This window comes from Brachyhypopomus gauderio, chromosome 13, assembly GCF_052324685.1.
Source record: "Brachyhypopomus gauderio isolate BG-103 chromosome 13, BGAUD_0.2, whole genome shotgun sequence".
Classification (NCBI taxonomy): domain Eukaryota; kingdom Metazoa; phylum Chordata; class Actinopteri; order Gymnotiformes; family Hypopomidae; genus Brachyhypopomus; species Brachyhypopomus gauderio.
The window spans coordinates 10,843,013-10,858,783 of record NC_135223.1 but is presented as its reverse complement, the minus strand read 5'-3'; the positions used below and the strand labels follow the sequence as shown (position 1 = coordinate 10,858,783).

The 15,771-nt window shown below is 40.9% G+C and overlaps 1 protein-coding gene across 1 annotated transcript in view; it reads left to right on the top strand.

The window, feature by feature from the left end:
- Positions 1–15,443, top strand: part of LOC143473720 (uncharacterized) — a 40,588-nt gene extending 25,145 nt beyond the window's left edge. Inside the window, exons 2-3 of the mRNA XM_076970829.1 lie at positions 11,761–11,826; positions 12,964–15,443. Coding sequence (XP_076826944.1) covers positions 13,059–15,347 — 2,289 coding nt within the window. The 5' untranslated portion in view covers positions 11,761–11,826; positions 12,964–13,058 and the 3' untranslated portion in view covers positions 15,348–15,443. The remainder of the gene's footprint in view (positions 1–11,760; positions 11,827–12,963) is intronic.
- Positions 15,444–15,771: the final 328 nt, after the last annotated feature.

The following is a 15,771-nucleotide window of genomic DNA, read 5'->3' as shown; positions in this document are numbered from 1 at the left end:
GCATCGCTTACATCACTTTTGCATTTCACTGGGATCAAATTTTGTTTTACAGTGTTTTGTGCCCTTATGTTTTCTTCTGATTACATTTTTATTTCGATTCTGAGAACCATGCCACCGACTATTTAAAAGAACTGGAATGTAACACTGACTAGGAGCATGGGTTCCAGTGTGTCAGACCTGAGAATTCACTGAGTGTGCAGGAGAAGTAGGTGAGTTCCTACGAGACTGCAGACTGTAATGTTGCAGAACCTCTTTAATCTCCTGGAGTTTACCTCTGAGACTTTGGACAGATTCTCTGACAGGAGACGGCGGGCTCCTTTGACTGACGTTACTGCTGCCGGTTGGGTGCAGGTTCCGCATGTGAGTGATTCCATTTATTAGATTATCCACAAGCATTTGAGTCCCAGCCCTGTTAGGGTGAAGCTGATCAGGTTTAAAAAGCTCAGGACACCTCCAAAAGATGTTGAAATTGTCAATGAAGTTTACCTTCCGATGAGCACAGGCTGTAGTGAGCCAGCAGTCTGGTAAAGTGACCACTGCCCGACGTGCAGTTGGTATTGGTCCAGAAATGAACACTTTACACCGGGAAAACTCCAGAATGTCGAGCAGATGGTTAAAATCCTGTTTCAGAATCTCAGACTGTTGTTTGTAAACATCGCTAGAGCCGACATGTACAATCAGTCTTTCCGTTGCTGGATGATCATGCAATATGCGTGGAATCATGGGTATCACTTCACAGACAGTAACACGAGGAAAGCAAAAGGCCTTAATGCTGTTGCTCCATACATCTCTGATGACTGAGTCCCCAATCAGCAGCGTTTTGGGCTGTGGCGGTGTTCCTCGTCTCCTTTCACCGTTAATGCCTCGGCGGCTAACATGGTTAGCACCCCGATGGCCAACATGGTTAGCACCCCGATGGCCAACATGGTTAGCACCCCGATGGCCAACATGGTTATCACCAGGGCTCTCAAGTTTAGAATTCATTTCAGAGTGTGGGGGGGGGGGGGGGGGGGGGTTGTATACGTTGTATATTGCGATCGATCGCCAGTGGAGGGCGACATAGATATGGATCAGAGGTAAGTAAACTAGATTTTTTCTTTCGCCGTGTGAAATCGGAAGTGTGGCGTGTGAGCGTGTGAAGACGGTCAAATGCGTGTGTCACTCTCAATGCGTGAGACTTGAGAACACTGGTTATCACCCCGATGGCCAACATGGTTAGCACCCCGATGGCTAACCCTATTAGCATGCTTATTAGTTAGCAGTCGACTGGCACGGATTGCAAGCTGGTTGGGACGACTCTTAGCATGCTTGTTAGCATGCTGCTGGCTCACACAGTTGGCAGCCTGGTGGTTGGTATGCTGATTGGGGTGCGCTTGATGTCCTTGATGTCCTGGATAGGGAGGCAGTGTGTTGTGATGAGACTGCTCAATTTCTGCTACTTCTGTTGGGGCGAGAGCTTCATATCTGTTATTTAAGAGAATGTTCTGTTCTGAAGATTGCTGCTTGCCGCTGCTGCCGTGCTGGTTTTTGCTACGTTCCTTCCCCCGAACAAGAGTCCAGCCCTTATCATTGTTGTTGTTAACGGGATTAGGAGTTGAAGCCAAGATGAGCTTAGGCTTTGCCCCCAGTACATCCCAGTGACAATGCAGAGAAACGTCTCTTTCTTTGCCAGTCACAGGGACGGTTTTATTGGCTGTTTGTGTGGCAAGAATCGAGTCCAGATATTCTTCATCCTCCCTTATAGAATGTAAGGTATGGATTCTTTCCTGATTCTTGTCTTTTCACTGGCAGGATACTCTTGTTTAAAAGTGGTCCAACAAAGTGTGCTTTCTTTAGATGGATTTCTGGTTTTGTATGTTTAGGAGTGTTCTGTTTTTCTGATACCCTTCTCAGAATCTGCTAGAGAGGATAGTGTGCTTTTCTTACAATTTTTTTCAGTTTATGAAGAAAATTCATCCACATAATCCAAGACATCCATGCAACATAACATCTTGTGGAATATGAACCAAACCATGTACATTGTAAACAATTTCATGCTGGCCATATATTTCACCAAAATGACTGACGAAGCTCTCCAGTAATGTCTGTGCATTCAGTGCATGTCTTAAAGACAAATGTGGGCTTATAAGAATAGAGATGCCAGCAGAAAGAAGCATGAAGTTGTTGTACATATTAACATCAATCAAAGAGGCCAAAACTACAGGTCCACGGTAGAGGAGAAATTCCCTAAATTCTGTTGCTTTCCAACGGTCAATTTCACTGAGTGACCTCGGTCGTCTGGCAAATTCCACTGGCACATGGGAGCGCATTTCTCTCAAATGGTCTGAAATCCTGTTAACATTCTTAGATGGTAACCTGGTTGTTAAAGGGCCTCTTAACCAAATTAGCAACAACTTTCGGACAACCCCCAAACAGAAGATACATATAGTCCAGAGGGAACTGAGATATCTTGCCTACGCTACATCCAGGGTATCTGCACATTTTTAAATCTCAAATTCAATGACTTTTAAGACCTTTTTAATACCTCTCACAAGAAAAAATAATACTATTACTGGGGATGCAGGTGTGTTCCACATCGTTGACCTGGGGGGCGGGGAACGACAAAAATTGTTGACGGGGGGTGTGGCGGCAAAACAAAAATTGGCCAAGTTCACATCGCGCCATCTACCATGCGGAGTATACGGCCGTTGCGGAAATGATAATATACATATCGTCCTTAAAATAAAACAGAACAACTGAGCAATGCACACTTATAATAATTTAATGCCTCCCCTTATAAAATTCCAGACATTTTTAGGCCTTGAATATGGAAAACTAAATTTAAGACTTTTTAAGGACCCGTGGGTACCCTGGTACATCCTTCAAAAGCATGTGGGCCCTCATGGTGGTGCTCCTCATTATGTCTTTGTTCAAATGACTTATCTGTCCTAGGTATGAATGTGGTTAAGGGGTATGTCATTCTTCCATTTATACGCTGCCCAGGCTGTTCACATTTGTCACACCCATGATAGCCATTATGTGCCTTCGTATTCTTAACAAACGATCTGGCAGGTGTACCGCAAATCACTGTATCTAATTTGAGAAAAAAAAATTTCCTTTAAAATAGGGCTGCAGCTATCGAGCATTTCAGTAATCGAGTACTCTACTGAAAAATCGATTCGATTAATCGAGTAATCAGATAAAACAGAATTGCTTGGTTAAGGAGCAATTAAAAATACAAAAGAGAAAACAAGACATTTTACCTAATAATAACTGACCAATCGGTTTCCTTTTTTAGATAAGTTATATTTTTTAATTCACAACATACATTTCCAAATTGTAAATGCAAATAGAAATAAATACCACAATTGAATTTAATTTATTTACTTACTTTCAAATTAGAATTTCTTGTATCAAAACTACAGTATATCAGTATCATATTCTTTCCTGCTAAAGTAACTGCTAAGGTAAAGTAGCTCAGCTATCTTTAATTTATTTATTGTTTATCGTCTTAACACCAACAGCGCTGTTACATAATGCCTGTATTAAGTTATTAAGAACTTGTCTCCATTGTACTAAACTAGCCACACATTCGACAGTATTGCTAAAAATCAGCACTCCACAGAGCTGTCGTTATGTTATTAAGGTACATTAATGTTAATCTCATTAATTTGTTGTAAATAAAATTTACATTGTCCCGGCTCCACCGCTCCATTCCAGGTGTCTTCGGCCAAGATGGTGCAGCATTGAAGATGTGCTGTTGTGGTAGTCAAGGACTATGTTACACCGAATACATGTCACTGTATTGTTCTTGCTTTCGAACCTAAAATGCTCCCATACTTTTGACATTTTGTCTTTTCCTATAGCCCTTTTCTTCACGCACGTTAGGGGTGGGCGATATGGGGAAAAAATAGTATCACGATTTTTTTCATAAAATCACGATTTCGATTTTTTATCACGATCTTCCATCCAAAAAAAAACAAAAAAAAAAATGGGGCTACAAAGCTTTCTTTTTAAGCAGATTTAAATGAATGATATTGCAATTTTCCATGTGCAAACATTGTGAACAAAAAATGTAAACACACGTGACACTGTCACGTAGGGCTACGCCCCCCTCTCCTAGCTGTCACTCTGGGTTCCCTGTTCCTCGTGTCTGTTGTTCCCTGCTCCTTGAACCCGCCTTGTTGTGTGTTTCTATGGTTTCCCCACGTCTGCCACGCCCATGTCGTTATTGTCTTCACCTGTTTCCATAGTTGCCAGGTTTGCAGTTTTCACGCCAAATTGGGCTTGTTTGAAAATCCTGCCGCGGGTAAAAATTCTGGGGTCGCGGGGTGCGGTTGGGCCACCATGGGGGTTACAAGTCAAGACAAAGAATCGATCGCGATATAATACTTAATTTGTCTCCATTTTAAACACTTTGGGCTAGTTTATGCTGCTGAAGGGCGGGTTTTACACTGACTTTGTGCGGGATATTTTTGTAGGACCTGGCAACCCTGCCTGTTTCTAGTCTAGTTCAATGTATTTATAGTCCCCGTGTCTCCCATGTCAGTATTGGTTATTTTGTGCTACTTACCTGTTTATTCTATTGCCTCGTTCGTGCTCTAGTGGATTTAACTGTTTCTGTTTCGTCTTCATCGTAAGTACGTTCAGCCTAGTCTTTGTTTCCCCTGCCTTTTGTTCTTTGTGCCACCATGCCCGTTTATATTTCATGTTCGTGCCTTGTTTTGTTCTTTGTGCCACCATGCCCGTTTATATTTCATGTTCGGACTGCCTACCCGTTATGACCCCTGCCCGGTATTACGACACTACCTTTGGAGTTCCATTCAATAAATCTCGCTCTCACCAGCTTTTGTGTCCGCCTCGCTGCTCTGTGTCACACAGTTCCTTACACTGTTAAAGTGCACTATTGCACTAAATATTTCCCAGCACTTTAAACTTAAAAGTTAAATATTTATACATATAGTCGAAATGATTCGATATAATTCGCTTTTTTATTCACATTATTTAATGGTGGTTTATTTTCAAAACGCCCAATCTTAACGTCTTCACGTTCTCTCATGTTTCATCCTGGAATTACAAGAGGCTCGTATTTGTTAACGTAAAGAGAACTGATTAGTCAGACAGATATTTGTTGTGAAACGAAGTAGTTACAATTTCAAGCATTTTCAAGTAGGCTACTTAGCCTAAATTCCAGCACTTTTCAAACCTGAAACACAAAGCAACATTAAAATTCGTCAAGTAAATGTTCCTTCCCGTTTTTGAGGGGTGTTTCTTTATACTACCACATATCGTTCGCGCGAGGTGTGGCGGAGTCGCGCGCTATGGTCACTTGTGAGACGGCTGCCCGCATTGTTTCACTTTCGGCATTCAAGTGATTGAATAAATTTGTTGTACTGGCATCAGACGTTTTCACGTGTTTTTTGCACACTTTACATATGTAGTTTGGTCTTGGTCAGTGGAAGAAAATCCGAATCAATTTCAGATTATAGAGGTTGATTTCCTTTTCTTTACCAGCTCCTCGGTTTGGCTTTCAGCCATCGTTGTCCACTTTTAGTTTTTACAAACACAACATGGAGGCGTGGAAGACGCACAGTTCGCTGTGATTGGTCAGTCCCACGTCTGACGCATCGGTGGGAACCAGCATAAAAAAGTAATTGCGCTGATTGGCAAAGGCGATCTATACGATTTCTCTAATTTGGTAGATCGCCTGCGATTCTCCACTCGTTATCGCCATTCACGATTTTATATCGTCATATCGTGCACCCCTAACGCACGTTGTCGCTCTTTTCCCTCGCTGCTTCCATATTCCCGCTTCTCAACTAAAAACCTCCGCCGTGTGGGTGACGTAAGCGTGTTGCGCTACATTAAAATTAGTCAGTGCGAAATACCGTTTTAAAAGAAACGATTCTTTGAGGCACAGAAAATTACTCGATCACTTTTTGTAATCGAGTGAATTACTCGAGTAATCGTTTCACCCCTACTATGAAAGTAAAACCTTTCTCTAGGTCTTGGAGCTCCTGAGTGAAATCTTTCATGAACTCAACAGAGGAATCAGGTTTTCTTGTCCCACAAAACAAAGCGATTTCTGCTGGTTCTGTCATCTGATGGCTGATTAACAGTCCAAGTATTGGCCAGAGCTGCATGCTGGAGCTTTTAAATAGTTGCATTCCGTCTACATTTATTTGCAGCATCAACATACAGTTCTCAGTACCAGCTTGTACAATCTCAGTTAGTGTTTTCTGGAGTGAATTCAAAATACCAAAGTAATGGTACATTTTTCCTCAATTTGATAATGAGTTTTTGTTCTCAAAAGAGTATGTGCATCTTTCGGTAGGCTTGGATGGTAAGGTCGCAACAGGCTCAAGAGAGCTGTGAGTGCAACAAGAGACACTCCAAAATTTAATTGATCCCCAATACTGGTCTCTTGTTCAAAACAGTCATTCTCAGACTCAGATGAAGATGCACTCCGGTCATGGCAGGTTGCATGGACACCACTATCCCAACCATGTTGAATGGACTCCATATCCTCCCAGCTGTTTATTTCTGTCATTTCACTTTCTGAGTCTTCTCTGTCTCTTCTTTCAGTTTCATTACTTACATTGAGCTCTTTACCTGGCTCAACTTGTTTTAGAATTGTTGCCCTTCGCTCAGTCATATCCTCCATTATGTTATCCAGTCTCCTCTGGACATCCCTACGTGCCCTTCTGCGAATAGTGCAACTCGACACAGCCTTGCTCATTGTTATACAAAAAGACTAATCCAGTACCAGAAGCTGAAACCGTTTTGTATCAGTGCTGAAAAAGCAAAGAGAACTTAAACAGCCATTAGATAATAGTGTGTTGGGGTGTAACAATGTCATAGGCTACTGGCTACTAATGAAGAGCGAAAGGATGAATGACACATTTGGTGCATGAAAACGATGAGCTAGTCTCTAACTGTTCCTCCACAAACTAGCAAAGCATGTTTCTGTCCAAAACGTGTACACTGCTTAATACCCCAGTAAAGCTGCTGTGTCTAATACATGTGCACGCTGTTGACTTCCACTGACAGTTAAAGATATAATTTCAGAAATATGAGGTTTTTGTGCAATAACAATAAACTTCATACATATAAACTTCTGAGTTATCTTTCCAATGTTCAGGAAAATAGTTAATGTAGTTTCAGGAAAAAGAGAATAATGAGCCTTACCTTCAATCTGCAGTAACCTACAATTCAAGACAATCTGCGCAAAACCTAAATAATGATTAACTGATTGCATGTGTATATCACTTTTATTACTGTACAGCTGCATTTATCACTGTGTAAAGCATTCCTTCAAAATGTACATGTGATAGATTTACAACAAATTTTTTCATATCTTACATATATTTTACACAAGTGTGTGTACCTGGCACATTTACTGCTTTAGCTAAAAGTTCTCAGCTTAAAGTTCACACTCATATAGCTAGCTACATATAGCTAGTTTAGATGATCGATACATTTTAATTATTCTTTTAATGCTGGAAACATTTTCTGATACGGGCATTCAACAGCTTCTTATTTGAATTGTCCAAGTTCACCCTAAATGGTGCCAGAGTGCCTCAGTAACCTGAGCGGCATTTTAACTGCCACACTCTTAAGTGAGCTTCTTGTTCACAATATAATGTTCTAGTCCACCTTAAGATATCACACCAAAGTAGGAATCTTAAAACAACAGACCATTAAAAGCAGGTTATACAAAAAAGAACCGTTCTTTAACCTCACCCAACAAACACCTAATATGACCTGAGAACTCTACACCAGCCTTTATACACAACCAAATAGTCAATGTACAATGTAAACATGACCTGAAGACCAAACTCGGTATTATCAATCTGTAGGAATCTCATTTAACATATAGCATGCGGTCCCATGTTAAATATCTGTTGAAAATCAAACACGATTCTTGGTTCGTTATAGGAATAAGTTTATTTTACAAAAAAGACGTAGAAGTGCGTTTGAGAAGCAAAAAAACGTCTTGGTAGCTAACGTTAGCTACTACTGTTAGCTGCTACGTTAGCTGCTGCTGCCTGAACTGACAGACTAAAGAGCTATTTTGATAAAAAATCATAAAACGCAAATAAATCGCCAACATACACAAATTAACCCTATACAAAACACATTGAAGTTTAATAAACTTCCTTAAATATAACCTACCTCTGCTGATTCGGAGCTCTGTGGTACGCGTCCGTTGGTCCATCTGTCAGTTGGGTCCTCGCGCTCAGTTTGAATTAGTGCCGGTTCTGTGTTCCTCCGCGGATCTGGACCGGATCCGTATAACGACTCTAAGCTACATATTGAATCTGACTCCGCTCTGAAATCGTACTGAAGATGTGAAATGGGTGCGACTGATACGCGGATTTATTATCAGTAAAACGGATCTTAGAGTCGTGACCCGAACACGTAGTGGACCCGGGCCGAATCCGCTAAACGGGTGTGACTGCTGCACGTATCTGCCGGAGGAAACCTGGATCCGGAACGGAGTTGTCTGCTATGTGGGTGGTGTCACCTTACCCTGGTATGAGTGAATTAATTCTTCTACAAACAATTTGTAGCCTCTATTCAACTTGGATCCGTTCGTTGTTCCTGAAAACTTCTTCAAAATTCAGTCTCGGCAGCGACGACAGGGATGAAGTAAATACACGCTCCATGCCGAGGTGAATTGACAACAACTATCTTCTGCGAGTACAGGAACTTTTCACTTGATTTTCACGTATGATAACCGTCTCAGGAAATACCGCGGTATCACGGTTATCACGGTATCACAGTTTGTTACATATATTATTAAAATATACACTGACCCTTAAAGAAATTGCAACAAGTTTTTTTTTTTTGTTCAATGAACTATTTATTGTAGAAACCTGGAACTATTTTATACAAAATGTCTCCTTTAAAAAAATAAGCTGTACACCTGTTTATATAAATACTGCAAAATTAGAGAAACCTAAATCATGGATTTCAGTAGGCCTACAATTATTTAAGTTTAAATTATTTAATATCTGATGCACTGAGTCTGGGTCAGTGTCTGATCAACAACTGGTGTGTGTGTGTGTGTGTGTGTGTGTGTGTAATTTGTGTGTTAACGGGCTGCCCAATGGAGGATGGGTTCTCTTTTGATTTTTGGTCCTCCCAAGGTTTCTTCCTATTCCCCACCATCTAGGGAGTTTTTCCTTGCCACTAGAGGGTTTTCCATCCACCGAGTTTTTGCGCATTTTGAAAATGCGCATGAAAAAAACTGGATAGAAAAAGACCAAAATTCGAAAAAAGCCCCAAATATCGCAAAAAGATTTTTACGCTAGGAGGAGGTGGAAAAGTTAGACTATCGCATCACCAAAATTCGGAAAAACTGGATGAAAAAGGGTTTTTCGCATAAACGATGACGTATCATGCCTCAAGTCATGTGGTTCTGTACACGATCGCGATGTAAAAATGGCAAATGCATACAAAAACAGTTCTGGAGAGAGCAAAAATTGAATTTAACTTCTCCATGTATAGAAAAGAAAAAGAAAAAAATGTTTCAAAACCTCAACGTGCAAAAATGCGTAACTGCCAGATGGACATAAAACCACTATTGTTTGGCGTCCTCTCACGTGATGTAAAGTTTATTCGCATAACTGTAATGAATGGAAACAAGGCTTAATTCGCATTTTTTTCTGCCGAAACTTGGAAATTGCGCATTATTTTTTTGAAAGGTTTGGATGGAAACCCGGCCACTGTCGCCTTTGGCTTGCTCATTAGGGATTTGGACCCATAGTATTGTTAACCTTGTAAATCCTGTAAAGCGCTTTGTGACAACATATGTTGTGAAAAGCACTATACAAATATATTTGATTTGATTTGTTGTAATCGTCCGTTTTACTGCCAAGTTGGAATATAACAAGATATTGCAGAAAGAGGATTTATTTCTGACATGATCCTCACAATAGATTTCTATTTTAAGGCTTTCACATCGAGTCTGGTTTTAACATATGAAAAACACGCACGTCAGAATTTGAAAATGAAATCATGTAAATTAATGGCGTCCTTCACATTCAGTGAAAGCAAGGACCTTAAAAAGCTAGGTTTATACTTTCACGAGTGACCGTAGCGTGCGACTCCGCGAACGGCGGAAGCGTTTATACTTTCCGCGTGCAGTGTTGTCCGAAACGATATGTGGTAGTAGTATAAAAAAACACCCCTCAACAACGGGGGAAGGAACATTTATGACGAATTTTTATGTTGCTTTGTGTTTCGGTTTGAAAAGTGCTGGAATTTAGGCTAAAATACTTGAAAATGCTTAAAATTGTAACTACTTGGTTTCACAACAAATGGCTGTCTGACTGAATAGTTCTCTTGTATTAGGTTAACAAATACGAGCCTCTTGTAATTCCAGGACGAAACATAAGAGAACGTGAAGACGTTAAGATTGGGTGTTTTGAAAATAAACCACCATTAAATAATGTGATTAAAAGCGAATTAGTTCAAATCATTTCGAGTATATGTATAAATATTTAACTTATTTAAATTTATCATGCTGGGAAATATTGAACTGGACGTTGAAAGTGACAAGTGCTTTAATTCCACCTTGTAAAGGTGTATGAACCCTGCAAACACGACTTGGTTCATTGCGCTGAGGCGCGGCGCGCGCGAAGTTACAAAATTCAAGAGGTGCACGACTTCGCGAATCGACAGCACACGAGACCCTCGCGCACGGCTAGCCACCGCCATTACGTCATTTTTGCCGCTGATTTTAGTTTAGAAAACAATTAAGTCTGATGCACTTTCTGCCGTTCTCACCGCTGTGTGTTGAGTAACTGAACCGGAGTAGAGTTGCGCATGCGCAGGTCAGTTTCTCCGCTGGCTTGCCTTTTACCGGTAATAAGCAAACACACACGGTATGATAACCGTGCATTTTAATACCGTGGTATACTGTGAAACCGTTTACCGCTGCAACCCTAAATGTATCCAATTTGATTTTATCTACTTACAGTTTGACAATCAACATCTAAACAATTACAAAAATATAAGCAAATAAATTATTCAACCTTGTCTATTCAATCTGTGTTGGAAGGTGAAGGGTTAAGTGGAAGCCTGTGAGCCTGTGTCTCCTCCTTTCAGGACTGTGATGCCTCTGCAGAATGTTGGTGATTGGTGGTCCCGCTGTTCATTTACAGAGGGCCAAGCAGTTATAATTCAGTACAAACCGGTTTCAAATGACAGTAAAATTGACCAATCATATCTTCCTTCTTAGTGGGCGGGCTTAACTGTATGATAATTCCGCCTGCTGTGGCGACGCTAGCTGGTGTTAGCGTTTACTAGCTAGTGCGTGTCGTTTACATATTCCGCTTCCGAGGAACACGGAGCTGTGGAATCTTAATTTGTTTGGAACCTTAATTTGCTTAAGAAGTTATCTAGTACAGATGTTATTGTTTATTGCATTTCTAAAGATGTACTGTCGTCTCAATTTTTTGTGTGTGTATATGCATGTATGTATCTATGTGATGCTTTTGTGTGTGGGTGGTGGTGTTTTGTAAATTTCATTGAGTTGTTGACACTGGCTTTTATAGCAACCTACCTAGGGACTTCCGGATGAAAATGAGCTTTTTGGCTAACTCAAGCACATTTACATTGATGTAGAAACTTAAATGTTTATTAATGTGGACAGTCCCTGTTAAATAAATAAATAAATAATAATTTAAAAAATAAGATTTACACCACATTTTACTTTTAATGTCAATTGTGAAGTGTGGAAATTTAAAATTACTTTATTCTAATCATTTTCAGTCCAACAGAAATGTTGAAGAAGAGGTTTGAGATCTTCTGAAGAGACATTTCAGATCTTCTGAAGAGGTGAGTTATATTTTAAACCTGCAACTGATAAATTTCTCAGTATAATTCAGATAAATAAGCAACAGTTTAAAGCACACACATGGCCAAAAGGTAGCCCGTAGGCCCAATTGTACCTTTTGGATTTGCATACATAATGCAGCCTTGTTTGTTTTTGGGTCTTTGAACAGGCTCCCAATCTCATTACACACACAAGCTGGGTTATAGTCCCTTCTGAACAGGATAGTAACTCTGCTATGGAGTATAATGCTACCAAAACATTGTAAAAAAAAAAAACAGAACATATTCCGCAAATATACCATTTGCAAGCAAACCTAACGAGATTTTCAAATGAAAACCACGACTTACAAATACAAAATGCGATAGTTGTAAATTCATATGTGACTTTCAAGCAAATGCACAGCAACTTTTTAATACAACACACAACACCTACAAATACGTATGTACAAAAAATGTCCTTTGTCGATCATGTGAAATCTTTAGAAAGTGCTTTCTAAAGAGGCCAACATCACTTTTACCTTCAATCTACCTCTACATGACACATTGAGTAATCGTGTGCACAGGTGAATTTTCTGTGATATATTGGTGCTGCCCATAGATTAATTCTCTGATGCACAATCATTTACATTTACATTTACGGCATTTAGCAGACGCTCTTATCCAGAGCGACTTACAAAAGTGCTTTGCATCTGATTACAGAATTCATCCTAGGTAATAGTACGGATAGGCCAGAATTCAAGATACCATTGAGTCAAACTACTAAATTACAGGAGTCAATATCATTACCTAGTGTTTATTACCTAATTTAAAAGATCAAATCACACTGCTGGAACTTCAATAGACCAAAGCAGCTCTGCAGTACCATGAGAGATAAAGGAAGGAAAAGAACAACTTGGAAAATAAAGTTGATGAACCCTACAAAATAAAAGTCCCTATAGACTGGTACTGAACTAAACAGAGAGAGACACATATCACAACATAGACAAACGTTTTCATTTTAGTGAAGTAATGAAGCCTAGCATTGTCTCCTGATGGTCTTAAGCATTAATGTATTTAGCATTATGCAGAGCCTAAATGGTTCTTTGTCATGATTGTTTCATCTTCATCTCACAATGAATTTGCAATGTCTTTTTCCTCTAGGAATTAATACTGTCCACTTTCCTAAACACGCAAACTTTACCTACATAAACACATTTATCTGTGAGGAGTATGTCAGACTGCTGAAATCATTAAACATGGACAAGGAGAAAAGCTATCACTGCTCAGAGTGTGGGAAGAGTTTTACTAAACACAGTCATCTCCAGGAACACCAGCACATTCACACAGGAGAGAAGCCATATCACTGCTCAGAGTGTGGGAAGAGTTTTACTCAACAGAGTAGTCTTCAACTGCACCAGCGCATTCACACAGAAGAGAAGCCATATCACTGCTCGGAGTGTGGGAAGAGTTTTACTAGACAGAGTCATCTCAATGAACACCAGCGCATTCACACAGGAGAGAAGCCATATCACTGCTCACAATGTGGAAAGAGTTTTACTTTAAAGAGTAGTCTTCAATGTCACCAGCGCATTCACACAGGACAGAAGCCATATCACTGTTCAGAGTGTGGGAAGAGTTTTACTAAACACAGTCATCTCCAGCAACATCAGCGCATTCACACAGGAGAGAAGCCATATCACTGCTCAGAGTGTGGGAAGAGTTTTACTAGACAGGGAAGTCTTCAACGGCACCAGCGCATTCACACAAGAGAGAAGCCATATCACTGCTTAGAGTGTGGGAAGAGTTTTACTAGACAGAGTTATCTTCAACTGCACCAGCTCATTCACACAGGAGAGAAGCCATATTACTGCTCAGAGTGTGGGAAGAGTTTTATTCATCAGGGTCATCTCAACATACACCAGCGCATTCACACAGGAGAGAAGCCATATCACTGCTCAGAGTGTGGGAAGAGTTTTACTCAACAGAGTAATTATCATCAGCACCAGCACATTCACACAGGGGAGAAGCCATATCACTGCTCAGAGTGTGGGAAGAGTTTTACTCAACAGAGTAATTATCATCAGCACCAGCGCATTCACACAGGAGAGAAGCCATATCACTGCTCAGAGTGTGGGAAGAGTTTTACTAGACAGGAAAGTCTTCAACGGCACCAGCGCATTCACACAGGAGAGAAGCCATATTACTGCTCAGAGTGTGGGAAGAGTTTTACTCAACAGAGTAATTATCATCAGCACCAGCGCATTCACACAGGAGAGAAGCCATATCACTGCTCAGAGTGTGGGAAGAGTTTTATTCATCAAGGTCATCTCAACATACACCAGCGCATTCACACAGGAGAGAAGCCATATCACTGCTCAGAGTGTGGGAAGAGTTTTACTAAACACAGTCATCTCCAGCAACATCAGCGCATTCACACAGGGGAGAAGCCATATTACTGCTCAGAGTGTGGGAAGAGTTTTACTCAACAGAGTAATTGTCATCAGCACCAGCGCATTCACACAGGGGAGAAGCCATATCACTGCTCAGAGTGTGGGAAGAGTTTTACTACACAGGGAAGTCTTCAAGTGCACCAGCGCATTCACACAGGAACGAAGCCATATCACTGCTCAGAGTGTGGGAAGAGTTTTACTAAACACGGTCATCTCCAGCAACATCAGCGCATTCACACAGGGGAGAAGCCATATTACTGCTCAGAGTGTGGGAAGAGTTTTACTCAACAGAGTAATTGTCATCAGCACCAGCGCATTCACACAGGGGAGAAGCCATATCACTGCTCAGAGTGTGGGAAGAGTTTTACTACACAGGGAAGTCTTCAAGTGCACCAGCGCATTCACACAGGAACGAAGCCATATCACTGCTCAGAGTGTGGGAAGAGTTTTACTAAACACGGTCATCTCCAGCAACATCAGCGCATTCACACAGGGGAGAAGCCATATTACTGCTCAGAGTGTGGGAAGAGTTTTACTCAACAGAGTAATTATCATCAGCACCAGCGCATTCACACAGGGGAGAAGCCATATCACTGCTCAGAGTGTGGGAAGAGTTTTACTACACAGGGAAGTCTTCAAGTGCACCAGCGCATTCACACAGGAACGAAGCCATATCACTGCTCAGAGTGTGGGAAGAGTTTTACTAAACACAGTCATCTCCAGCAACATCAGCGCATTCACACAGGGGAGAAGCCATATTACTGCTCAGAGTGTGGGAAGAGTTTTCCTCAACAGAGTAGTCTTCAACTGCACCAGCTCATTCACACAGGAGAGAAGCCATATTACTGCTCAGAGTGTGGGAAGAGTTTTATTCATCAGGGTCATCTCAACAGACACCAGCGCATTCACACAGGAGAGAAGCCATATCACTGCTCAGAGTGTGGGAAGAGTTTTACTACACAGGGAAGTCTTCAAGTGCACCAGCGCATTCACACAGGAGAGAAGCCATATCACTGCTCAGAGTGTGGGAAGAGTTTTACTCAACAGAGTAATTATCATCAGCACCAGCGCATTCACACAGGAGAGAAGCCATAACACTGCTCAATGCTTCTAGCTACAGTGCTAGCTAACTGTACATTTTCTGTATTGCACTAATACTGCACTGTATTTGTACAGAATGACGCAGACTGGACAGACTACATGTGATCTGCCGTAAACATTAGTGGGAGACTCTGAGCACAGACGTTTGAACGTTTCCTCATCAGTCATGAATGCTTTTAGTTTCCTTATGTTTTCACTCTTCATGGCCAGCAGGCTAACTGGAGTATTCACATGCATCAGTGTCCCTACTTGCTTAAAGAGCTTTACTACTCAAGTCCCGTTCAATGTAATGAGAAACTGTGTAACACAACTGTTTATGGTTAACCTAAAGAGTCCGTGCGTAAAATAATTCATCCAGAAACGAGTGGTGGGACTCGATTAAAACAATTAATCTGATTAATTAATTTAAACTTCTAAT